The 25722-nt window shown below is 40.9% G+C and overlaps 2 protein-coding genes across 8 annotated transcripts in view; one reads left to right on the forward strand and one right to left on the reverse strand.

The window, feature by feature from the left end:
- Positions 1–1451, reverse strand: part of TXNRD2 (thioredoxin reductase 2) — a 31397-nt gene extending 29946 nt beyond the window's left edge. The window contains exons 1-3 of the mRNA XM_065739061.1: positions 1376–1451; positions 646–702; positions 249–393 (exon numbers count right to left, since the gene is read on the reverse strand). Coding sequence (XP_065595133.1) covers positions 249–334 — 86 coding nt within the window. The 5' untranslated portion in view covers positions 335–393; positions 646–702; positions 1376–1451. The remainder of the gene's footprint in view (positions 1–248; positions 394–645; positions 703–1375) is intronic.
- Positions 1452–1865: 414 nt separating this feature from the next.
- COMT (catechol-O-methyltransferase) lies at positions 1866–21926 on the forward strand. Of its 7 annotated transcripts, none has more exons than XM_065739067.1 (5): positions 1866–1884; positions 14900–15182; positions 16712–16905; positions 18280–18411; positions 20735–21926. In XM_065739067.1, the coding sequence occupies exons 2-5, from the start codon at positions 14900–14902 to the stop codon at positions 20912–20914; spliced, it is 789 nt and encodes a 262-aa protein (XP_065595139.1). In that variant the 5' UTR covers positions 1866–1884; the 3' UTR covers positions 20915–21926. The 7 variants fall into 7 exon arrangements, with proteins under 7 accessions (XP_065595139.1, XP_065595136.1, XP_065595140.1 ...); XM_065739064.1 differs by lacking the exon at positions 1866–1884 and adding an exon at positions 2561–2626; XM_065739068.1 differs by lacking the exon at positions 1866–1884 and adding an exon at positions 2561–2626 and having other exon boundaries at positions 15089–15182.
- The last annotated feature ends 3796 nt before the right edge of the window (positions 21927–25722 follow it).

Below are 25722 nucleotides of genomic sequence, written 5' to 3' on the forward strand. Positions count from 1 at the left end.
CAGACAATATAGCTCTAACATCCAGGTAACTGCTAGAAATTATTAAAGTTCTACAATACTTTGTTACGAAAGTGAATTAAAATCCAAATCAACACAACAGCTGCCCTCATAAACTAGCGATTGCAGTTCTGTTTTAAACGAGGGGTAGTCTAAAAAGCTTTATGTGAAAATCATTTTGTACGACATCAACAGCATGGTTTCTTACACATTTGCAGAACGTAGGAGAGAACAGGGGCAATATTCTTTACCAGTTGTGTTGAACGGGGTGAGCTGTACTCCAGCCGTAGTGCTGGGCATCTTTAAGAGCACCACCCAAGAGGGCTGCCTGATGCATAAGCTTTTTAGGAATGCAGCCAACATTTACACAAGTTCCACCAAGTCCCCACTTCGTTCCTGAAAACAGACAAACAAACAAAACAAAAAACCCACCTCAGTTTCGTTTAACAATGCAACTGGGTTATTTAGAGAATTATTTATTCATGTGATTAGTTTTAACAGTTCTGAAACAACAGAGAGCTTACTATCTTTTGTTACAAGCAAAGCATGCAGCTTGGCTTTGGCTGCTTTGCTGCCTGCATCAGCCTGCTCACCTAACCAGGTTTCACACACATGTCCAAATACCATGCTAGTATTTCTCTTCCATACCTCGTGGAGAAGGTTCGACATAATCCAAAACAGCCACTTTCTTCCCAAACTGAGCAGCTTTAAACAAAAAGCAGGAAAACCCATTTAGAGGATTGAGAAACACAGAAACCTATACATATTTAGTAGCAGAAGCACAGGTGAAGAGTACATGAGATGACAATTGGTGGTTTATTCTAATTCAGGACATCAGACTAAGAGCTCAGGCTGCCGATGTGGTCAGAATATTCTCCAGAAGGCACTTAATAGCCCAGACTAGGGTCCATAAACACAATAGTTTGATGCCAAATTAGATATTTAAGGACCTTGTGGGTTACTGAACACACAGAGGTAATATGCTACAAAAGGCAGAAGATTCTCTACAGAAGTTAGACAGGTCCTAGAAATAGCATGAATGAACTGCTGTTTTAACTGATACATAGGAAAAGCATAATAAAGACAAATGCATCATCCACAGAAGCACTGAGAAACAATGAAATAAACATGAAACTTTCTGGAGGCAACAGAAGAAATGTTTTTTTAATAAGAATATCAAGAAAGCCAGACAAGATCATCACACCTGAGGGCGTGAATTAATTTTCAGATTCTCTTGATGGACATGAGTTAATGATTAACATGCAGGTGATTGTGTGCAGTATCTTAGAGCTGTTTAATGTTTTCTGTATTGCTTCTCCTAGATTCCATACATACCACCTAAGCTAACACAAAGCTTTTATTATCTGGGTATACCAACCTTCCTTTGCACAAGCAAGGCCTCCAGATCCACCACCAATGACCAGCAGGTCATAGTCCTTTCCTGTGGAGAGGTTGTGGGAAAAAAAGGAAAAGAAACAGGCAGGAAAGACAGGAGAGGTATGTTACAGGCAAATATAAAAAGGAATGCTATTTTTTACAACTGATTATTGCTGATTTGGATTTCCTAATAAAGTACTGTGTTTCTCCACTGTTCCAATGCATTCTACAAAAAAATCACTGTAGGAACAAGTCCAGCTCTGCGAACGAAACACAGGAAATAAAGCCATCCAAAACAAGTGGAAAAAAACTACATTTTGTGCAGCAACCCCAATAGCTCTTCCTGCACTGCTCACACAGCTGCGAGTGATTTTCCACCCCCTTATCGGGGCCACCAAGCCCCAGCTGTGCGGGGCCCGCAGCCCTGTTCCACTGCTCACCTCCCCGCCGCTCAGCACGTTGCCACAGAGAGGCTCGGAGCGGCCGAAGAGAACCGAGGTGCAAGCAAAGGTGGGGAATCACTTTTTGTTTTTAACAGCGGGGGCAGAAGGGCTTTAGCAGAGCAGCAAGGCAGCCAAGCCACCCTGCTGCCCTGGGACAGGGACTTCGCGCAGCGGATCCGCGCGGGCACTCAGGCTGGGAGGGCTGACAGCCCTTGTCACGTAGGGGATTAGCACAGGCCCGGCCGCCTCTCGTGCCGCCACCTGCGGCCCTTCTCCTCAGGAACGCCGCGACCGCGGCTCCGACAGCCGCTGCACGCCGGGCGCTGAGGGACAGTGGCAGCTCGCGTAGGGCCCCCACAGGCCTCGCGGCAACGCTTCGGGAAACGCCGCAGTTCCGCGCGGTGGGAGGAGGAGGAGAGGGCGGCCCGCTTCCCGCGAGGTACGGCAGAGGCTCGGCCCGAGCCCGGCGGCCGCCCCGTACCTGAGAGGGCTCGCGCCGTACGGCGCAGCCCCGGCACCCTCAGGAAGCGCTCTCCCCGCCGCCACAGCGCCGCCATGCTGTACGGCAAAGGGCTTCCGCGCCCGCCAGGACCCCTGCGAGGCGGCCGAGCAGCGCCTGAGCGGAGCGCGGCGGTGCCGCGTGGCTGAGCGCCTGAGGGGGCGAGGACGCGCGGTGCTGAGGGGGTGCGGCCGCTTCTTGCTGCTTGCGGTGGTAAATGTCACCGCAGCCGCGTGCAGCGCACGCTGCCGGACCTGTACGTGAAAGGCAGCTCGAGCGCGTTCACGTAGCAATCACTTAAGCTCTTCAGGTAAGCACACGTGGGTTGAGGCTGCTGTTCAGTTTGCCGCTATCCGGCGGGGCGGTGCCGAGCACGCGCTCATTGCACAGCGTTTGGTTTGGATGTGCGAAGGGTAGAGTTAAATCACCCCTAACACCAAGCAAGCTTTTACGGAGGAGTGTTCCTGCAGCTTTACCTTACTAATAAGGGGAGGCCTCAGGTGTGGCACAGCTGTTGATTAATGCTGATTAAAGCAGCGGCATCAGAGGAAATTTGGGAAGGGAACGCTGATAGATTTTGAGTACTGCTTCTAAACTGTTGAAGGAAGGAATCTCGGCCAAGTGCCCTGTACAACAACCACGTCATATCTTAGCACAGCTGCTTCTTTCATTGCTTTAGAGCTCAGTCTCCCTGAACCACAGCCTACGCAGCGGTGGTGGGAGTCTAGCTTCCTTCAGGTGTATATCTTTTCCCAATCACATCCACTCATTTCTAGCTTGATGTGAGTCAGCTGCTGCCACTTAGCATCCATAAGTTGTCTAAGAAACAGAGCTATCCATAGCTGATGCTTGCTGCTGTCAGCATGCATCTCTGACTGCATCTCAGATCATGATAAAGCATTCTGGATTTCCACAGACAAAGATTTCCCCATCAGGAAACTATAACGTTTCCATGCTCTTGCTCTGCTCTCACACGTTATCCCAAGTTCAATTGTTAAAGGGTTTGGAAGGTTTTTGAAAAAGGTTTTTGAATTTCTTTTAAGAAAAGCTTGAACTTCTCAACTTCTCTATTTTTCTTCGTAAGAAGTAAATTTTGTTATGCTTACCCATGGTTTCTTTTAATTGCTCCTCATGAAGAAGAAGTCATGACATGAAGACAACCAGGATAAAACAGCTACCTAACACTACAGAAACGTGGACTTCTCAAATGCATTGTCTTTCATCTTTCACTGGAGTGGTTTTCTTTTTGCTTAATGTTCCCACATTAGAGGTTGGGAAAGAAAGTGAGAGGTTGCAGATACCATCTTTGAAAGTCACCACTTTTTTTTCATTTTTAGTGGGTGGAGTAGAAAATAATTTATATCTGAGGCTTCATCTTGTGGCGTGAACTAATGAATCATTTACAGTAGTGTCAGTGAATTGTACTGGAGCACTGTTTGAACTGAGAGGCCTCCACAGCAAGGTAGGACTTTCTGGTTTCTTTCCGTATCTTGTGATTGCCTTTACCCCATTTTTTTTTTCTGTTTATCCTCTGCTGGTTTGTGATGTGGTGCATTTATTGTTAATGTGGTCCTGGCAGGGAAGGGAGAGCGCAGAGGAAGAAAGGCATGGCACGTGGTTAGAGATGTGGAAATGGTGGCGTAGCCTCAGGCAAATGAGAGAACCGTATGATAGTGCTACAAAAAAGACACAACACATGGGGGCACAGGAGGGGTGGTTAGCTGTCCCCTGACTTTGTCCAAAGCCAGGTTGGACCTTTGCACAAGTCAAATTGCTACGTAAATGGAAAATAAACTTACATGGGTTTTGTGCTGACAAGTGAGGATGTGTCTGAAGACACAGATCCTGGGTAAACAACAAGCACAACTGCCACAATTATGTCCTCTCTTACCTGACTCATGTAGCAAGGGTTTTTCAATACTATTTTTAGTTGAATTTTAGTTTGTTTGGTTCCTGGCAAGAGGAATCTGGTGTTTCCTGAATTCAAGCTCCACTGTACTTGAAGAAAATAAAAAAGCCTGGATATCTTTCATTGAGATTCTGCTTTTAAGAGTTTGGACAAATCAATTTGCAGGGAATTTAAAGTGGAAAGAAAGGTGATGATCAGGTGACCATACAAAGTCTGCAGAGGTTCCAGCATTTTGCTAAGATGTGACAGTATCATGTCTCATTAGCTATTTTTTTTCTTTTATGTAAGATGTACATATATATATAAAACAAATACATTAAGAAGAAAGCTGAGAAAAGTTACTCTAATTCAGGTCATAATGTAAACTGCTCTTTAAAATTATGTTCTAAAAGAAAACTAAGCATTTTGATATATACTAAGTACCCCCAAAGGACATTTTGTGTCAAATAACACATCCTTCAGCTTCCAGTGCTTCCACTGCTGGAAGCATTTGTGCATAGACCAACAAAATTGGTTTAACATTTCAGCTTTGTTGCTATTTTACCTTTCTGTTTTTATTTTCAGGAGTTTACTTAGAGTAGGACTTCTTGTTTGAGGTTCAACTCTGCCATTTTCCTCCTTCCTTAACCCCACAGAGTCCTACATCTATAGTTTGTCCTAAACAACTAATTCACTGCAAGCAACAAAAGAAACAAAACCGAAACAGCAGGATGAGATACAGTTTTAAGTTCTTGACTTCATTCAAATGCTTCAGTGTATATTACAAAAAAAGTATAGGGAGAAAATACAGAATTGTGGTAAAATTAACAGAGCACTGAAGCTTTTATGAGGAGTTATAAAGCTGCTGAAAGCAAGAGGCTTTTTCAGTCTGTGATAACTCCTTAAGAAGCAGAATAGTCCAACTGCTTGTCCTATCTGTCACTCTAGACTGTAACTTTTCTGGCCCTCTTTCTTCTGTTAGTTGTTTCTTATTTTGCATATCTCCAGGCAGTTTCATGATTCATACAACAACAGTGCTTCCTTTCTCAAAATTCCTCTTTTAATCTTGCTGAGAAACATGCAACTTATTTGACTGTGGAAAACAACAAATGCACATAAAAGCAAATCCATCCTGCTATTCTGAAAATGCAAGCTCAGAACAATTTTCTTCCGCTCAGTGTTTCACATGATCTCTGGGGCTTGTGATGTGCTAACTCCCCTGTCACCTTTTGTCTCAGCTTACAAAAAGATCTTTGGCCAGGGTTATTAGAAGAAGGGAATGCCATTTGTTGCTATGCCAGGCATGGATTTGCTGGAAAAGCTTTATCTCCATGCTTTGCACGCGGGAATAATGCTGCCACAATGCATCATGTGATTGCAACCATATAGCCTCCCTTAGAGGCTGTGAAGTGTGTTCATGAGCAAGTCCAGGCAGGTTTGTGCAGACAGGTCTGAGCTCATCTCTGTCTCTCTGAGCAAGCCAGTTATTCTTACCTGCTGCATTCATGTGTCGCTGCGTCTGGGTCTACATCTTCTCATAGTTACGTCCTGTCAGTCAGGAATCCTAATGTTCTACGATACCAATTCTGTCTTTTAAAAAAGTCTTGCCCCTACATGATTTCATCAGAATAATACAATTCTTATAGTTCTCTGCAGTTCTCTAATTTCAATGTATTTATATCAGGGTACATTTTTTTACGGTCTATAGAAGTTTGTCATATAGTGTGTAGCTATGCACTCTAGGGTTTGTAGTGTTGTTACTCTGTTAGCAAAAAAAGTTACCAAAACTCATAGTTTCTGTACTGGCCATGCCTAGGGCAAAAAGGTAAATTAAAGGCATAAGCCAATGTCCAAACAGCATATCAAAGAAAATTCTCTTATAGAAAACATCATCCTGTAGTGACCTGTGACAAGATTTCTGCTTTCTGTTAAAGGCTGCTTGGAAGCAGATTATGGACATTATTTGTGTGGCATAACTAACTGAACTGATAGCTTTGTCTAGTTTTGCAGTTCTGTCCATTCACAATTTTTACTAATGTAATGGAATGTCTGCTGTAGAAAGGGTTACTTTGCAGGCATACTTTATTGTGCAAGTAAACAGTTGTGGACTGGCAGAAGCACGTTTGCTCCACCCATGCTCCTAGGCTGAAAAAGATTATTCAGCTCAAAGCTAAAAGTTCGTTAGAAGTGTTGCCATGGGACACTGCTCAGTCTGGTAAGTTTTGGCACTTATTTATGCTGCAAATCAGAGGATGGGCTTGTGCCATTCACCAGTTCGCAACTAGCTAGAGTTATTTTAAAGACATCTCCCCAAAAAAGCTGTACGATTGCTGGGCTAGGTCAGTATACAGAATAATTTTTTCTGCTTTAAGCTTTTTTCACCACAGCCCATCAGTAAAAGAACTTCTCAGTGAAAATTAACTGTGGGTGGCATCAGGGGTTTTGCAGAGGCAACCTGTTATGTTTTTCAAGCTAGCTTTGGCCAGACAGTAAAGTACTGTTGGTGGAGCTGCAGAGCACTGTTGCTTTCTTCATTCTTTGTTCTGCTTGATGTCTGGATTATAAGAAAATATTTGTTGATCTGTAGCTCTGTTATATGTGGAAGAGATGTTTCAAATTGTTCTGTATTGACGCCAGGTGCTGTGCTATTTTGCAGGGTCTTAATTAAGTTTTGTTTAGGGTGACTAAAAACACCTTGAGCCTCACTTGTTTCTTAGCATTATAAATCTCTATTCACTTCATCCACTTCCTATTATTCTTCTGTTCTATGCTCTGGAGTAGCCCCTAAATTCTTTCAAGGACCTTTGTCCTCATACTACAAAACCTGTTTTTAATTCTTGAGCTGCAGCTTCTGCCGTTATTACCCTTTATTTGAATTCTTTAAAGATTTCTAGACTTGCTGACTTGGTCCCAGTTGTAGTGAGAATACAGTGGAGAGCTTTGATCATGTAGTGCTGGGTTTAGTTATGTGTCATTTATTTATTTATGGTTTGATTTATTTCCAGCTTGATTGTATTGTTTCCACTGTAAAGGTAACAATATAGACAGTCAAGCCCAGTACAAAGTTTATTTGAATGGGTCTCTTTTTAGAAGAGCTGTTTACTGCAGAATATTTTTCCAACTAGAAATTCAGGTGTACTAATTATCTTGATTACCCTTCCTTCTGTAAGTGCTGTTAAGCAGTTTGCTATGTGTATGTCCCCTCCCCTTCAGCAGTACTCTGTTTAACCCCTGTGCTTGGGTCTTGTTTCTACCACTTCTGCACTGGCCGTGCATACTTAAATCCCTTGGGCCACATTCATTCCTGGAGTTGCTTGATTGAGCACAGCGCAGTTCCACTGAGCGCAGATTTGGCTCATACCTGCCTCTGTCGGCATTGGCTGTGCTGTAACTAAGTAACAGAACCCTGTCATCGAGAACAGATAATAGCTTTCTCTGGGATTATTAGAGCACTGAGCACCTTTAAGGAGTGCGGAAATCTGTGAAAGGAGGAGTTGGGAAAAAGGACGCCGCTCCTTTTAGAGTCCGTGTAACAGAACTGATAAGCTCTTCCTCTGATGTGATTGAATGTGACTGAGTGCTGCGGGCTTGTGGACTCTTACTCTGTAAAGCACACATCAGAACAGCACAGGAAAAGATTGGAGAGAACAGCTTCTGCTGCACTGAGAAAGGTACATATATATATATATATATTATTTCTCAGACTTGACACAATTTGTTTTGTTAGATAATACCACTGTTTTAAACTGTACTGAATATGAAAGAAGCAGCATTTTCCACGTTCTGTCTGGTACTCAGTGTCAGGCAGCTGTCTTTCACAGAGGAGGACTAGGACATGCTTGTGGGTAGTGCATTTCTACTGCATTGCAAACCTTGATAGTTGAAAGGAAGGAGGTGAGATAACCCTGCCTAAATTGGAAGAGTAATTTATGGCTGTAAGTTTGCTAGAATTTGCTACTCATTTGTACTTGAGAAAAAGCTGAATGCAAGTCAAGCTTCAGTTTGTTCATAATTGACTATGAATAGCTGCTTTTATAAACGTGGCGCTGCAGCTGTATTTCATGGAATTTTCATTTTCAATCAGGAATTTTGTTTCAGCAAAACATCCATGAAGAAATATAATGACAGCAGGCAGTACTTGTGCCTGCTAGCCCTATTGCTGCTTATGGAGTATCTCTCTGATGCCCTTTATGGGCACCCCTTACTTTCTGTTTTTAAAAGACAAACTCTGATTTGCTTACACTATTAGCTGCACATCAGACTGGTGATCTTTATAATCAGCTGTAACAATTTCTGCACATAAGCTTACTGCTTACTCAGCCGTAGACTGCTCTAACAAAGCCCTCGGCTCAGATTCAAAATCTCCTACGTTTGCACAGCATTGCAGTGTTTAACTGTAGAGGAAAAATTACCTATGTACAGCTTTAGTTTGCTAAAGTGCTTATCCACATTAACACGGCAAACAATTTACTTGTCACTCAAGTTGAACAATACTTCCTAGCAGCCCGGAGCTGCCATCATCTTTATCTCTGCCAGTCCCCAATGTTTAAAGCATTCCTTCAGGATCACTGGAATTAGAACTGATGGGGAATTTTCTGAAAAAAACATGATTTTGGCAGGGGTCGTTGAAACCAAAACTTACTGTGCAAGGCCATCCAACCAGTTTTGCTAAAACTTTCAGGAGGGATTTCTCAAAAAGCAGTTTAGCTAAAACATAAGAAACTCTACACCCACTTCAGCTATTTTTCTGGGGAGGGCATTTCCCGAGGATTTGAATCAGGCTGCTGCTTTCCACGCAGCACTCTGGTTACCTGCTGTGCTGTGGCAGTTCCCACCTTGCCTGGCCTGTTGGAGCAGTTTATATTCGTAGAGATAAATGTTCAGTTCAGCAGAGATTTCCTTCATGTTCATTCAGAGCCTTTGGTGAATGTCTTTGCTACCACGTTTCCATCATTCACTCTCTCTGGCCCAAAGAGCAGCTTGTGCAGAGTGGAGAGCTGTGCTGGGAGAGAGACAGATTTGCAGTAGATTAGCTTGCAACCTTGGAAGTGTGTCAGGACCACACAGTGGTGATTTGGGATACTAGGGGTTCAGCCCTTGGTCTCTGTGATACAAAGAGAGAGCATGATAGCAGTCTGTCACAGGTAATGAATCTTAGGGCAACCGTTTAGACTTTTCTCCTTCAGCCTTTTCTCTCTACTGCCATTTTGGGGGTAGAGTCATTCAAAAGGAGCTTGTTTAATCCCCTGGGGAACGTGAAAACCTCAGCTGGAAAACTTTTCCCAGGCTGACAGGGCAGGACAGAGCACTCTGAACTTTCCAGGGTTCACTGCCTGCCAGGTGGGAATTGTGCAGGTCAGCTGAGCTGTGCTAATCAGCTGGCTTCAAACACTTGGGCAAGTAGTACAAACACATCTAGGATTCTAGAGTGGGAGTGAGGACTAGCAGAAAAAAATGCTTCCTAGGGGTACCTGAAAGGGTCTCAGTCCTGAAAAGTAAAGTGCCTGTCTTATCCTTAAAGAATTCTCTTTCCCCAAGCTTTGATTTAGTTGTGCAGTGTTTATCAGGGCAGGCTGAATTACAGTTCTACAGATCCACATGGACCTGCCTGCTGCATAGAGATGCCTGTCTGTGAGGCCAGCCACACAACCATTATGTAAACCTTTCCCTTTGGGTGACAGTACTGATTATCATTCATACCACAGTTACTGCAAAGGAAGTTTTAAGTGCGTAGCAATTACCCTAATTGAAATCTATGCAGGGAGAATGGACTTAAATACTCCAATGAGGCTGAGGTGCTGGGGCTCCTTGGTAGGCAGCGATTACTTTTCTGTTCTTTTACTTTTGTTGAGTAAAAAGAAACTTGTATTTGTTTGCCTTTCAACCTAAGAAGGAGGAAAATGAAGGTGAAAGGGCTAGGGTAGAAAAAAGGCCAGAATTTTGCACTTATAGAAGTCTGAATTTTTTGTAGTTGCTGTCGCTAAGATGGAGTAGTTTGGAAAAGCTTAAGAAGAGAGGAAATTTGGATTTCATGCAAGAAATACCTAGTGAAAATCATATAAAATGTGTTCAGCTTGCTTTTGTGATGTCAGTGGAAAATCTGAATGTCTAATGCCCAGACTGTTTCCACTGAGGAACAAGCTATTTACTTTTGGCAATATTGTCATTATTCTTCACAGTGTTGCACTCAATTGAAAGCAAGTAAACAATAATGAAAGAATAAGAGGTAAAAAGATTACTGTTTTTTTACTTAAGTTCTAAAATATGAAGCTGCTCAGTTGTTTTCCCTACAGCAACAGAACACAATATGTTTGGCAGAAGTTAGTTGAAACTTTCAGATCAAAATACTCTGCCTCTTGTGTTCTGGAAAGAGATCAAGAAAAGCAAAATGTCACAAAACAGTGATTGCCTCAGTCAAGAGAGCTTAGGACAGAGAGTCAGGAGTTTTGTCCCAGTCATGGCACAGATCTCTGCCCTCCTGCAGGAAGCAGATGTTCTTCCACGTGTGCCTAGAAATGTGCCAACTCTTCTGCACTGTTTTCTCAGTGCTTCTTAAGCAGCTAATACGGCCTTAATGGGAGGCAAGTCCTCCATGTACTTTAATGTATGAGATACTTAAAGACATAATTCCAGCCCGAGTTTTTAAGTTTCAATCTTTTTCTAAAGGTAGGGGGTACAATACATCCTTCACATAGATGTGTGTTGGAGGGTTTAATGTTAATTTATATGGCCTTTTAGAACACCTCTAGAAAATTGTTATTACAGACTTAGCAGTATCACCTCAGCAAGGAGTTCAGGCCCCGCTGTCCCCAGGCACTCCACCGTTGTAATCCATTTTGATTCCCATCAACATGATCAGACTGATAGAGAGGTTCTTTTGTGGAAAAAAAAGTGAAAGGGTATACATTTATCAAGTGCTTCCCATTCACCAGGTTGTGTGAGCTAATCAAGTCTAAATTAGATTCTAAGCCCCTTAGCATCAGAATGTTGAAGTACTGTGTGGGTTCTTGGAGACTCATAATAAACTCTTGAACAACCAGCCAGCACTTGGCAGTTAGATCAAATGCATGAAAAATTAAGGCAGAGTTGAATGTAACATCCTCCCTCCTCAGAGGTCTAATGAATAAGGCGGCTGAAATCACGCAAAGTATTTGAAGCAGTCTTTGTTTCTACATTGTTTTTGTTTTTCATAAACTCAGGACTAGTGGTTTCATGTAGGTATTTGTTATCTCCATATCCCGGAATGGATCCATCTGTCTAACACAGATAAAATCACTTTGTTCTTCCATAGCAAGGACTTTTCTGATAAAAATTAATTCAGCTTCCCAATACTTACAATAATGCTAACTTTTTTATGGCAGTGAAGATGTAGGTAAGACAACTCACACAAGGTCAGATCAGATAACTATTGCCAAAAATAGACTCAAACCTAAATTCTTTGACTCGGTGTCACAAAGTTTACTCTCATTACAGTGTTGGAGAATGGTAGTCAAATGTCTTTGTAGAAGAGATTTTTTTACTGAAAGGCCTTTACTGTGGTGAAATGTCTGGAGTCAGCTGTACAGGATTGTTCAGGTATAAAGCAGGATGCATTGTTTTGTGCTCTATCACATGACGTATATATTTTTAGAGAAATTGGAGATGCTATAGAAGTAATGTAACATGGGTAGGAATCCTCTAACTTAACAACTATTGCCATAGTAATAAATGCCTAGGTTTGAGCCACCCTCCTGAGGCTTGTTTCATAGCCACTGAAATGACTGATATATTATAATAGGCAGCTAAGTTGAAATAGCAAATTCTTGCCATTTCTGTATGCTTCTTTATGTGAAAGTGTGCTTTTAAATCTCTGTAGTGTGAAACAGGTACTCCCATTTAAATGCTAATAGTTTGATTACAGTTGGCAAGGAAAGCTACTGAACCACTTGATTAAGTTGGGATTTGATTTAATGAAGCCAATGAAATGAGGGAGATTAGGATGCATAAGAAAGTAACCCAGTGCCTTGAAAGACTTGCCAGTAGTTTGGCAGGTCTGGGCGTGAAATTTTAATACTCTTTCTTTTAAACTCTGTCTTTGTGAAAATAGATTTAGCTGTAAGTGTTATTCATCCTTTTCCATGATGTTATCCATCCAGTTTTCTGTTCCTTCCACCATTTTTCATATTGCCTGCTATTTTCCACTTCTGATTTTAGTTTTCAAACAGATGGATCGCATTATCAGGGTGTTTCTAATGTGCATAAGAGGTTGCAGTGCTAGCTTATGTACTTGGAAACTCATTAAATCATAATATGGACGTTAAGGGCCAGGTTTTTACCTTCAAGCATGTCTTCAGTGACAGTGTTAAACCAAGTGATCTTAGTTGCTCCTAATGCATCTTGCCCTCTAGACCCTTTCCTATCTTTGTAGCCCTATCCTTCCTGAATAGCAATTCTATTTGAAGGCACAGCACAATTAGGGCTGGTCAGCAAAACTGCTAGTGCATAGAAGGGAAAAAAGAAAATTTGACATTCAAGTCTTTGTGATCCTGTTAAGAAAAAGAACCTTCCTGTTAGCTAGGAAGCAAAACTCAAAGCCTGAGAAGGGAGGTGTTGGTGTGCTAATGGTGCTGGTGAGCCCTGAATGGAAGCATCTCAGGTCAGTCTTTGCAAGGAAAGCACTGTAAAGGAAAACTTTAGTATTGGTGACTACCTGAAATAAACACCCTCAGCTGCTCCAAATTATACTCACAGTGCAACTAAGATAAGTAAATGGGTGAACAAACATCAGCTGTATTGTACGTTGAGCACGTCTCCATAGCAACTCAGTCAGCTTCTGAACTCAAAATGCGTTCTGCATGGTGACTCAAAATTTAATGCAGTGGTGTGGATTTTTCCCATGTGTAATGTATGTGTGCTGAAAACCACAGCAGAACAGCGGTCTGACCACCCATAACATTTAGGACTTTTGTGAGACAGTTCCAGGGGAAGCGAGAACAAGTATATCTAGGGGAATGTTTGGCTAGTCCTGTAACACCTTCTGGTCTTGGACAATTTAGGCAAATTCTTTGAGGATGTTGCAGTTCTGATGCAGTAGTGGTTTGCTGCATTAATGCATTTGGAAGTGGAAGCTTGTAACGATTTTTAGCAAGCTGGAAGAAACATAATAGAAGCAGAGACTAACAACAGCTGAGTGTTTTAAAAATAACAGCTAAAGAAAAAGCACAACTTAAGTGAGCATGCCATTGTTAAAAAATAGTTTCTAAATCCTTTTAACCTGTGCTTGAATGTGAAATCAGACTTCAAGAGCAAGGAACTTGGCATTCAGTCATCCTAATGCTCACTGCTGCACCTTGCTGTCCTGTGCTGCCTCCTGGTAAAACTGTTAGTTAACTTCTGCTTGTGGGCAGCAGTGTTGTTCTAAGCTATGTCCTGAGAGATGAGGTGTGCTTTGGGGTGTGTGAGGAGCTTCTTATGCAGAGAAGCCTCAGGCAAATCACAGTCCTTAGTTTGGCACCGTTTGAAAGGCTAAATCAGTGCTTAAAGAACATTCACCAGATCCTTTGTTCCGTGGCTCCTGCATGGAAATAAATGCCACTTCTCTTATACTGGCTTGTCTGAAATCCATCAATAAATGGCTTTGATGGGATTTATTGCTTGAGCTGTACAGGGTGATGTGAATCCCATCTGTTGAGCTTCATGTTCAGCCTCATGTCCTAAACTCACAAACAGAAACACATACTTTGCCCATGCTGTGCACACATGGGCACTTGCAGCTGGCAGTGAATATCAGGGGAAGAACAGGCACAGACCCATCAGGTAATTTTAGCTGGCCCATCACAGCAATAGCATATGCCCTTTTACTACTTTTTTTTTTAATTCTCCATGAACCTAGACTCTTCACTGTTTCAGGGATTTAGAATTACATTTTTACAACCAGTGAGAAAGCAACTCAGCATCTCTGCTATTAAATATATACATATAGTTCTCAAAAGGGTCACATTGTTGGTTCACATCAGAAGTTTCTTAAGTAAGAAAAAGGTTACATCGACTGTGAGCCACCCCTCCTGGCTCCCTCTGCTGCAGCCTCTGAAGTGAAGGAGCCAGATGAAGTCCTTCAGAAACGTTCAGCTCAGCTTCTCTGCAGAGTGTGCACACAGGGCAGTGCTTGCAAGGTCTGTGTGCCCAGTAACTTGACCTGGGGACTGATTTCAAACAGAATAGTACCTTTGCCCAGTGTCTGCTGATCCTTGGCTCAAAATTAAAGGGCGAAAAGTTTCATATTTTCTTACTAAAGCTTAGAAGTTTCCCAGTGTTCAGAAATCAGTGAAGTGAGATCACATGCAGACTCTAATTAAGATTTTAAATCCTTTAAAAACCAGTCAGAACACATTCAATGCAGAGAGGCTTCTCATGCAGCGGCATGCTTGGAGGAAGGACTGAGCAGCTGTGTGGGGGAAGGGACCAGAGCATTAAATAAAGCTACTTGTTGACTGCATGTAAAATTGGCTTCTAAAGGGAGTGCCACAGAACACCATCCATTACCAAGTGACAGAGTGATTTCCAGCAACTCAATACAGTATCATAACTAAACTGTGTGTGCTGCTGTTTAACATGATTAATATGTGCATGATTTGGGTCAGTATTTGTAAGAAATTATAGCTCTTCTCACGGACCACCTTAACTCTGGGCTTTTTTTTTTCTCCTCTTTCTTTCCAGATGCTGGAGAGCTCTTCAGTCCTTTTGTTCATTGTCTTCGTTCTGCTTTTCATTTTGTTGCTCTTTGTGGTACTCATCAGGACAAATGGCACAGCTGCCCTGATCTGGCATGAAATAATCAAGGAGAAAATAACCAATTTCATCATGAATCAGAGCAAAGAACAGAGGATTTTAAATTTTGTGTTGCAGAATGCAGTCCGAGGGGACCCCTGTAGTGTGATGGAAACTATAGATAAATACTGCTCCGAGAAAGAGTGGGCTATGAATGTGGGCGATGTAAAAGGTAATTGAAGCGGGGATCGGCACGGAGCTCCTTCAGGACTAACACAACACAGTCACATCCCTCTGCTACAGAAAAATCCCACCACAGCCTCGTGGTCAGCAGAGTAGTTCTGTAAACATCTTAGAGGAGGAGGATCTAGTGAGTAATCCAGGATGTCAAAGAATCAAGTGTAGTTTTGTGCGCGAGTGTGTAAGAAGAGGGTGACAAGAGATGGGAGAAATCTAGGGTAGAAGCATCATTACTTACACTGAGCACTTTCATATCCTTAACTGAAAGATACTGGATCTGGAAGAAAAGAAAAAAAAGAGGGAAGTATTTTAAACTAAGTTTTATATCTGCAAGCATAAAATTGAAGGGAGATCACAAAAGATCACAGAATACACAAAAGTAGCTATCAGACATTGTTGCTACTGACCAAGTAAATAATCCTGTTCTTGTCTCCTAAGCTATGTGGACAAAAGATTTCTTTTTCTAAGCTGCAGGAAAATTACAGTTTATTCCAAAAACTGTGATGGTAAAATGTTAACACATTCCCTTGTGAGTTAGACACAAAAACACCTCTTACTGAGGAATTGCAGTGAAAATCTGCTGAGTCTGGGATTAACATAACCTACAGAGTACAACTGTAAGCACTGTAATAAAAATGCTTCTCAGTAAGGGGTACATTTTGTGAAAGTAGCTCCTCTGCATACCAGGCAGGGTGGTTATGGCAACAGAACAGTAGGCAGTGGCTGGGTAGGAATTCTCAGAACTATTTGGGATTACATTCTTAAATATCTCACTCCAGTTCTGCTCTGAGAAAATGGCTTCTCCATCAGAGCCATCAAAGTTACTGTATCTTCAGTTCTGAAGATTTTCAGAATGAGCACGTGATTTCAGGATCCAAGTATTATCACCACACTACTCATAAACAAATTACAGTTAGGAAAGAAATCAGAAAATGAAATGTGTACCCTGCCATTAACTGCCATTCAGGCAGTCCGTGGCTCAGAGTAAGATCCTTTCAGACACTTTCTAGGATTAGCTATCTAGTTTCTAGCCATGTAACTAACAGGAGACAGTTTTTAAAAAACAAATTCAGTTTTTCAAAAGGTCTGAATGTATAGTGGCAGTACACCATCACTTCTTTCTGATAGCAACTTTTTTTTAATTTACAGTTGACTGTTTTCCATCCCACAAATTCATTTAGTAAATTCACATATTTTGCAACTTATGACGAGACTTCTTTTTCCTTTTAAAAACAGCTGTTTAGATTGAGATGTTTTGTATCAGGCTACTGCATGTAGCAGTTGCAACAAATACGCACTCAGGAGTCAGGATTTAGTATTTCACATATCTCCAATTTCGGCAACAAGTTCTGGAAAAACACACTGCATTTTTCCCATGTAACACTAAAAATACTTCAGTTAACTCAAGTACTTCCTCACTCAAAAGCATGTTGTGAAACTAAGATTTTTTTTTTTAATGAAAGTTTGCATTTTGAATCTTCCAGTGGCCATTTTTTCAAAACCTGCTTCCATTTTATTCAGGTGTAATTCTAGACAAGACAGTGGAAGAGATCAATCCTTCAGTTGCACTGGAGCTGGGAACATACTGCGGCTACTCAGCAGTTAGGATTGCTCGGCTGCTCAAAGCAGGTGCTCGTCTTCTCACTGTGGAGTTCAACCCCGAGTTTGCTGCTATAGCTAAACAGATGATTGAGTTTGCTGGAGTACAAGATAAGGTAAATACCACTTGTCCATGGGAAACAATAGATAGAGAGTGGGAACTTATTCACAGAAATAGAATTAATGGGTTTAAGTGGTGACTATAAGAACGTGGGCCTGGAAAGAGGCTCCTCAGTCAGTTACTTCATTTATTATAGTCACAAGGTATCAGCACCACACATAGTCCTTTTCATAACATTATCAACCACTGTTGCAAAATGGCAAGCTATACTGCAATGCTAGACTGCCCACAGACTCCTCCTCTTGATAACCAGGAACCTTTCTAGAATTTCTATCCCACATTTATTCATAGACATTTTGTTTTCCTTTACTGTTATATCAACAGATCCTAAATGCAGTTCTGTGCCTAACTAATCCCTGATCTCTCACAGAAGTACAACTGAGGACTTCAGAATATTACCTCCCAAAAGCTAGACTATCGGTTTTCTGTATAAAAAAACAAGGTTCAGGCCAGCATCAAGAGAACTTAAACCATAGCCTGTTCTTTTACAAATGTTCACAAAGGACATGTGAACATACTTCAGATATGATACATTCATCCCTGTAATCCACCTCAGCCCCAGGCAGACATGTACAGCACATCACAGGATTCACACCCAAGAAGTGTCACTCTGTCAACTAGCCAACAACTTCAACAGAGATGATAAAAGTATTGGAAATAAATCCCACCTTGAAGATTAGATCTTCAGAGGTGTTTCTTAAAACTTCCTGATGAGAACCTGAAGTAATATTGACATTTAAAATTGCATTTTCCCCCATCTGATTTTATCTCCTGATGAACCATGAGTCATAAATCAGACAGATTTCCTTACTACTTTTTTCTTCCACTTACAGAATATGCTTAACAGATCAGTGTGCAGCAACTTCTTCCAGCTTCACAGTACTTACACCTATAAACTTGTAAGGGAGGTACAATAGGCTCTGTCCTTCCTCCTTTCCTGGCTACATCTATTTTATATACAGTAGCTTCCAGATGTATTCTAAAGAATCGTATTTGTATTTTCCGCTTCATTTTGAAGTACATGATTCAACTGAAATACAACAAAAAAAGTAATAAAAGTATTGTCTTCAACAGAATATTCCTGTCTTTCCACTAAAGAACCATGTTATCCAACAAAAATTACAGATCACTTTTTTTTTTATCCCCCTATTTTATCCTATTTTAATAATAAAGAAGAAAAATATTTTGGAACATAAGTGAATTGAATTGTCAAAAAAAAAAAAAGTCCACATGACCCAACTCTACCAAATAGTGCATCTGAAGCTATACTGAACGATAAGCAGGATCACTGATGTTCAGCCACAATTTAAAATGAAGTAGAGTCATGTTCTTAATGGTTTGCAGTTTATCAGATTGATTTGCATTTCAGGTAAAACTCCTACAAGGCCCTTCAGAGGTAATCATCCCCCAGCTGAAGAAAAAATATGAAGTGGATACTCTGGATTTTGTCTTCCTGGACCACTGGAAAGACAGATATGCACCAGATACCATCCTGCTTCAGGTCAGTTCACGCAATTCCAGTCTTAAAAAGTAAAGTACCAAATGCCTAAATGTTTGTGAGACATGTATTCTAACTTCCCCTATAAAATGAATGACAGCCAAAATAGCAACTGTTTGAAAAATGAGTATTGGGGACAGTATCTTAAACTTTTATCTTGGACATCATCTCACAAAACACAGCTCAGAACTTGCCAAATACTGTTGAGTCATTTCATTTCACAAAAAGTGGGTCTGCATTAGAAATCTCAACTGGAGGAGTACAGGGAGTGGATCCTGTGCACCCTGGATATCTGTGTGGTCTCTAAATGAAACACATGATCCAAAAACATCCCAGTCATGGGAGCAGGTGAGACTCAGGACCTGCATACTGATGCTCTAACTTACCTCTCTGATTTCCTCAGTACATGTTTTTCTGCTTAGGATTGTGGTGCCAGCAGGATCTTCTGACAAAATACTATTTTGTTAGCACATCTGGATATCATCTTTCTGGGAGCCTTTTTTACACCTAGTTATTTGATTTTAAAGCTACCTTGAGAAGAATGTAGACTGCCCCCTAGCACTTGCTAGGGTAGTTCTGCCAAACTTTTATCTGCAGCCCTGAATGTGGAAAAATTATGTTAAAAAAGCCATTAGCATTACCAGGTTGGCTCTAACAGCAGTAGGCATTAATAGGTAACACTGGAAGTGAGGTAACTACATACTAGAGTGCTTATGGATGGAAAGATGTTTTCAGGTGTTCAACTAAGATTCACATTTGTATTGACGAACACAGCATACACAGACACTCCTAGCTTTGGCACTGCAGACTGATAAAACTTCCTAGAACTGCTTATTTGAATGGAAGTGTCATTGCTCTCCTGTTTTTCAGTTTCATCCCTGTTTTCCTGATAGCTGCTTGGAAAGGAAATTTGGTGTTATGAACTGCCAGTATTGAATTTACCAGTAGCTGAAGAAATCGTTCCTCTCTTCAGTTATTTTGTATCCAGGGAATGTTTTCTTTTAAACCGGCTGTGTGATGATAACTGAGGTCTTCCCACTGGGAGGGGATAGCTGCGTCCTTATCAGAACTTAACCTTCACAACACAACCAAAACAAAATTTACCTCCAGATCTGTGATTTTGTCTGGTGCATTGGTGAGACAAAGTTGCTTTGCTTAAAAACTTAGAAAATTCATTGGAGAAAGATGAAGAAAAAATCCCCAGTCTTTCTCAGATGTTAAAAGCTTTCTAACTCTCACTTTTATCATCTATCTCGGATGGCCCAGACAGCATTCCTCTTCATGCACGTCCAGAAAAGACTGACACAAACATATTAATAGGTCCTGGTGCCAGTGGGAAATACTACACACTGCCACTTGCAGGCTTCTGAGAGCTGCACAATAGAAACAGGCCAGAGGATGTTTGCCAAATCTCTTCTGTGTGCTGACTGGTGTTCAGTCATCAGGGACACAAGCAGTAAACTAAACAGCCTCAGCAGCACACTCATCACCAGGACTTGTCTAATATGCTGGGAGTAACAAAAACACCCTATGTTTCAGCTACAACTGGTGCCTGTTACCACAGGATAGTAACTGGCCTGATAAACTGCAGACTGCCTCTTCTAAAAGAGCTGCTAATCTCCAGTAAGCAATTTCTACTAGACAAAAATACCTGTAAAAATCAGGTTTGTAGGTTTAACAAGGATAAACCTGAAGTGAATATTGCAAGATAATTAAGTCTTGTGGAAATCTGTCAGTGATCTTCCTTGTGCACAAATTGTGCTTCACACCCAGCTCCTGAACAAAGCAGCAGAAAGCTGTACAAGGTGAAAGGAAAACAAGCTCAGAACATCTCATTTATTGTGTTAATGGGTTTGGAGTTTTACCAGGACAAGCCAATCTCTCAGATGAGCTCAAGAGCTACTACATTTTAATGCCATATTTAAAAAAGGTGTCAAACTTTAGGCATGAAAACCAAAACAGAACCGTCCTATTAATCATGTAGATGTGGTTGGAAATGATACCAGCAGCAAACTGCACTCCTCCACTGCATGTGATTTGTTATCTCAGAACCCAAATGACCCAACGTTATCAGCATCTCTAACATTCCACCAATTGTTTTAGCAGAAGTAAATCAGAATTTTAAACATGACAACAAAGGACTGGATAGAGAATTGTTCAGCTTCTCCTATGTCTTTTCTTCCTTCCTTCCTTCCTTCCTTCCTTCCAAATCAATGGATTTTTTTGATGCATGTACTTTAACATGACGTGGTTAATACCAAAGCAAGTTGCATTCAAGCCAGCATCAGCTTAACAGCCACCATGAAGCAATTTCTCTTCTTTTTAGGAATGCAGCTTGCTGCGGAAAGGCTCAGTTCTTCTGGCTGACAATATCATCTTCCCAGGAGCTCCCGAATTTGTTAAATATATCCGCAACAATCCCCGTTTCCAGTGCAGTACCTACCCATCTCATCTGGAATATATGAAAGTGCAGGATGCTATGGAAAAGGCTGTGTTTTTGGGATGAAGACAGCCATTCATACTCAGTCTGTTTCAAATGACATAAATGCAACTACACAGGTCAACTTGACTGTGCTTTATATTTTGCTTTTTGTATTTCGGTGCCTATCATTAAAACAAGCTCTGATGGGAATCATTTTTTACCAGATAGGAACCAAGATTTGGAGTAAGTAGGGCATCCACTCGAAGGCCCATTCCACTGCTTCATGCTATTCAGCAAACCCAAGGTAATCAACATACTGTTGAACAACATGGTCTGTAACTTTGAGCTCAAACTTGAACAACCACAGTTGGTAAGGTTAGGGTAACATGGGAAAAATCACTCAATTTCTTAAAACTTACGTTCTAAAGCTATTAAGTCTTTATCATTCTCAAGTGTGAAAAAAGCATGCATGCTGCAAGAAAAGAACTTTTCAGAAACCCTGGTTATGCTGAGTTATTATCATGCCACTTCAAGCAGTGAAGGTTCCTATAATAATAATGTCAGATGCATTTTTGCATGGCTGCAAATGTTAATTATCTCCATGCTGAAGAGAAGGGCACATACTGAAAGAAGGAAGAGCTACACAGTGATGGGAAAATGTAAGAATTATGCATTAGACAAAGGAAAAAATACTATATCTGCACATGCAGAGATAATTGAAGAAGGAAGCTTATTAAAATGAACACAATAGACATAACAAAAAACAGGATCTTTCTAACAGAATACCAAAATGACAAAATTACTGAGATCATGAGAAAATACTACTTGTCCCTTCAGCACAATTACTCAATTCCCTTATTATATTGTATATACATAGTGTGTGCATTTGAGAGGCAGGAAAAATTGCTTACTTGTAGGTGTTGCATATGTTTAGTGAGAATGGGTCTTACAAGGTGGGCCCTGCATACCTTGGTGATCCTGTTTGTTGTAGTTAGCACTGAATGGCAAGGTTTATTCTTGAGAAGATTTATAAAACCAAATCTGAAATTTCTTAACTCACCTGAACAATAAAAAAATCCACTGTCATTTCCTTCTATGTCCTGCTGTGATTAAATGATGAGTCAGTGGTTGCATTTATGAATAAAAACTGAACAACTGCAGAGAAGACAGGTGAATTCCTCTGTCTTCCACGGATTCTGCACTGCACTTGGGATTTCCAGCTTTGGAACAACCACAGAAACACTCAACAGTTCAAAATCAGGGGTAATCTCTTGTCAATTTCATCAGACTTTTACAGCTCACCTTACTGAAGTGGTATCTGCCCTGGCCTGGGTGCTACAGAAGATCCATCCTGAGGACATCAGTAATGAACACTGTAGCAAAGTACCCCACAGAATAAAAGGAAAAAAATTAACAGGAGGGCCTGACACAGTTCAGAAGTGGACCAAGAAAGCCATGGTGACCCAGACAGCATATAATGTGCAAATTTTACAGGGTTAAGAGAAAACAACATGATCAGAATTTCTTAATAATTTACACTATCACACTTGGGAAGGATACAAGATTTACTGAGTTAATACAGAAGCACCTCCTTGTAACTTATTTATTCTGCTAAGGAGCAGGCCCCAAGTTCTGAAACCTCTATGGTATTTCACATTATGAAACAAGTCAGTGGTTTATTCTGTAAATGTGCTTATCAGCAGGTCCTCTTGTCACTGAGGGTCAGTTCAACATCAATGGGTCAAAGTCTTTCAGGTGATTCCAAACGACCAAATTTCTTTTTCTGTGCACCTAAGCTCATGTATTCAAAGATTCTTCTTTCATTTCTGCACCTAAACAGACACGCCTGCCAAACCAGGGTGCTGAACACATAATGGTAAGCAAACCAAAGTCTCAGAGATGCATGCTGATGGGTACCTACGTAGGGATAGACTGCTTCTGCACTTTCACAACAGAGAATCCAAAAAATATATTCCTACTGCTAGTTAGGCCCAAATAACTGTCTAAGAGTCCATCAAGAAAATTAGGGAAGGAGGGATCTTCTAGAGTTAGCTTGGATATTTCAGAAAATGCATCAGTAGACAAGGAATGTGCAGTATGTGTGCAAACGTAACAGCCACTGTGTAGTGTAAAGATACTCCCCACATGACAAGCTGTAAAAAGAAAACAAACAGTGCATCATCAGATTATTTACAAAATTTTACATCCAGGATCATTTTTTCTGCTTGACAGCACTTCTGAAATGCTAGTAATTATTGGTGACAAAGGATGAAAAGGAAAATGCCTGATTAGATGGACTGGCAATTAGGAAAAAGGCTTTTGGTCAGTTAAGCAAATATGATCTCAAGCCACAGTATTAAAAACGTGAGATATTCCAGGGAGAAGGGTTACTTTGTAAAATAAAGTCATAGTGTTCCTGCAATATCAACCTATTGTTGAAGACACAGCCTGTTCTTGATGAGCAGTATGTGGAATGGTGCACCTGGAAATGTCTTTAAAGACTGCTGTGAGCATACCAACCACAAAAGTTCCACTTGACAGAACTCTCCTAACACACACAGCCATTAACCAATTCTCACAACTCCTGTCACCAAGTGCTGTTAATTAATTTATTCTGCAAATAACAGCTGCTCTCAGGTTGTCTTAGTGATTGAGGCAAGACATTAAATTGAGGCCTGGTTTCTGCTGCAACCTCTGTTACCCCAAAGGGTCAGGATGTCTTTCGAAATATTGAACTGATTCTTTAAATCCATATTCAAGTGGAGAATTCATGAGGAAGTCAAACCCAGCTGTGGTTCTTTTTGGTTTCTACTTTAATACCAAATTGAGCATAACAGCACCCATGTAGCAATCCTTACGGAAGAAATTACCCACCAGAGAAAATAGCAGTTATATGTTTGTACTTCCCACTGTAACAGGTCACCCGCCATCAGCCTGTACCACAATGAGGTTCTACCATTGCTCTTTAATTATACAGAGGTCTTTACAGTAAGACACTGAGGAAGAGAGCATTAAGGACACAGTGTTCCCCCAGGACACTGTCAACAAAACCTGAACCAGATGAGGGCTGTGATATTTCCTGCCTGTTGTTACCAGGTTAACCTTTCACCTGCAGGACTCGCTTCCATTTGCCCAACCTGTGATAAGCTGAAAATGAAATCACTTTGACAGCAATAAAAGGTCAGTTGTAGGAACAACATATTTGTTTTAGCTCAGTATCTTACCTACAACATCTGCTATTTGTTATCATACTACTGCATCCAGAGGAAAAAGAAAATCATCAGATTTTGCATTTCAGTACAACACCGATGGTACTTTGGAGGAAGATGGTAAGCTCAGGAGCTCACATCTTACCACAGCACATTTGAAAACAGGTCCTCCTGTCACAAACAGAATCTGAAGATGACAAAATTCCTGGGGATGCATGCATTACACCTGAAATAAGGAGGGAAGGTGAGCTGAAGAAGACCTGCCCAATGCTGTCAGTGAGCATCCACAAGTAAACAGATCCTTACAGTGCTGTGAATGGTACAATCAGGCATTAACATAGAGCAAACTCTTGTGGTCAGCAATGGTTCATCAACCTTTAACTCACAGAAAATCTCACCTGAGCTCTAAGACCCTGCATAACTTTCACATCAAGACTCACAGGGTTTTGTCACATTCCACGAGTGTCAGTAAGTATGATGTGTTTAGGTGTTGCCCCTACTGACTCAGTACAGCTGAATGTTCCACAGAGAGGCAGTCCTCAGGAGAATTACCCCCAAAAAATGTGTCAGTAACTGGCTGTTACTTGAAATACTGACTTTTAGTATAGGGTGTTTTCCCCCCAACACAGTAACAAATGTAAATTGTTTGGGTCATCTCCAAAATAACATGTCTACAATGAAATCAAATCTCACGCGTAGCTATGATGAACGTAAAGATTTTCTGTTCTTTTGCACTTATATTTTTAAGAATACTTGCAGACATTTCAGAGATAGGAAATCTCTTTAAATTTACATGAATTTTACAACCAGATTGGGAGAGGTTAAATAGCTTCTCAAATGGAAAAGACATCAGCAGGTTAGGTTCATGGTTCCAAACGTGCAGTTCTCTGAATAGTGATTGAGATATCTTCCTCAGAGAAATAGGCTTGTACATTAAAAAGGGGAAAAAAAACCCATGACCTACAGTCCAAGGCCCTTACAGGACTTCATGTTACAACTACAGCACATGGCAATAAATCAAACATTTTCAGGCATACTATTTTAAAGGATACTCCAATTGCCCTCATTACCACTGACCTTTTACTAACACAGAGTGCTGACCTGAGCTAGTATTGAATAATTCCCTGCCACAGAAAATCGCTGTTGTGAAGCCAAAAGAATATTTGAGATACCTGATATGACAAAAAGATGACCAATGGCACATGTATTCTTTCCAGGCATGGTTTATTGAAAACACACCAAATTGTTATCCTACATACCTGGTTTCTAACAAGCATTCTACTTGTCTGCATTATGGAAAGATCCTATAATAATAATACATTCTGTCACGGTAACATTTGTTCCATGAAAAGCATAATCCACCTTTTTTTCCTCTCCATACTGGTAAAATCAAACCATTCTAAGTGTTTCAGTTTATAGTACAGTGTAAATACAATGCAAAACCCCACCAGTCTAAACTACAGAGAGAATGTTGAGCAGTATTACAGAAAACACATTGTTGATTTATTTTTGTTTTTTATTCTCCTACCATGAAAATTTTAAGGCACATGATAGTTACAAACACATTAGCTACTAATTACCAGTAAGCTTCTTAGTCTAGTTACTTTGTTTTTCTGAAAAGTAAGAACCAGATTGGCAGGCCTTGTAGTATCTGCACTATCTTCCTCCTCATTTGCAAATGGA

The sequence above is a fragment of the Cyrtonyx montezumae genome, unplaced genomic scaffold (genome assembly GCF_038088225.1).
Source record: "Cyrtonyx montezumae isolate F1298 unplaced genomic scaffold, pur_monq_1.0 scaffold_23, whole genome shotgun sequence".
NCBI lineage: Eukaryota > Metazoa > Chordata > Aves > Galliformes > Odontophoridae > Cyrtonyx > Cyrtonyx montezumae.

Bases quoted from the DNA above. Each gene is read 5' to 3' on its own strand.
- COMT (XM_065739067.1), top strand. From the start codon at position 14,900: ATGCTGGAGAGCTCTTCAGTCCTTTTGTTCATTGTCTTCGTTCTGCTT. The intron at 16,906-18,279 runs GTAAATACCACT...TTTGCATTTCAG, and splicing joins TTGCTGGAGTACAAGATAAG to GTAAAACTCCTACAAGGCCC. The intron at 18,412-20,734 runs GTCAGTTCACGC...TCTTCTTTTTAG, and splicing joins CAGATACCATCCTGCTTCAG to GAATGCAGCTTGCTGCGGAA.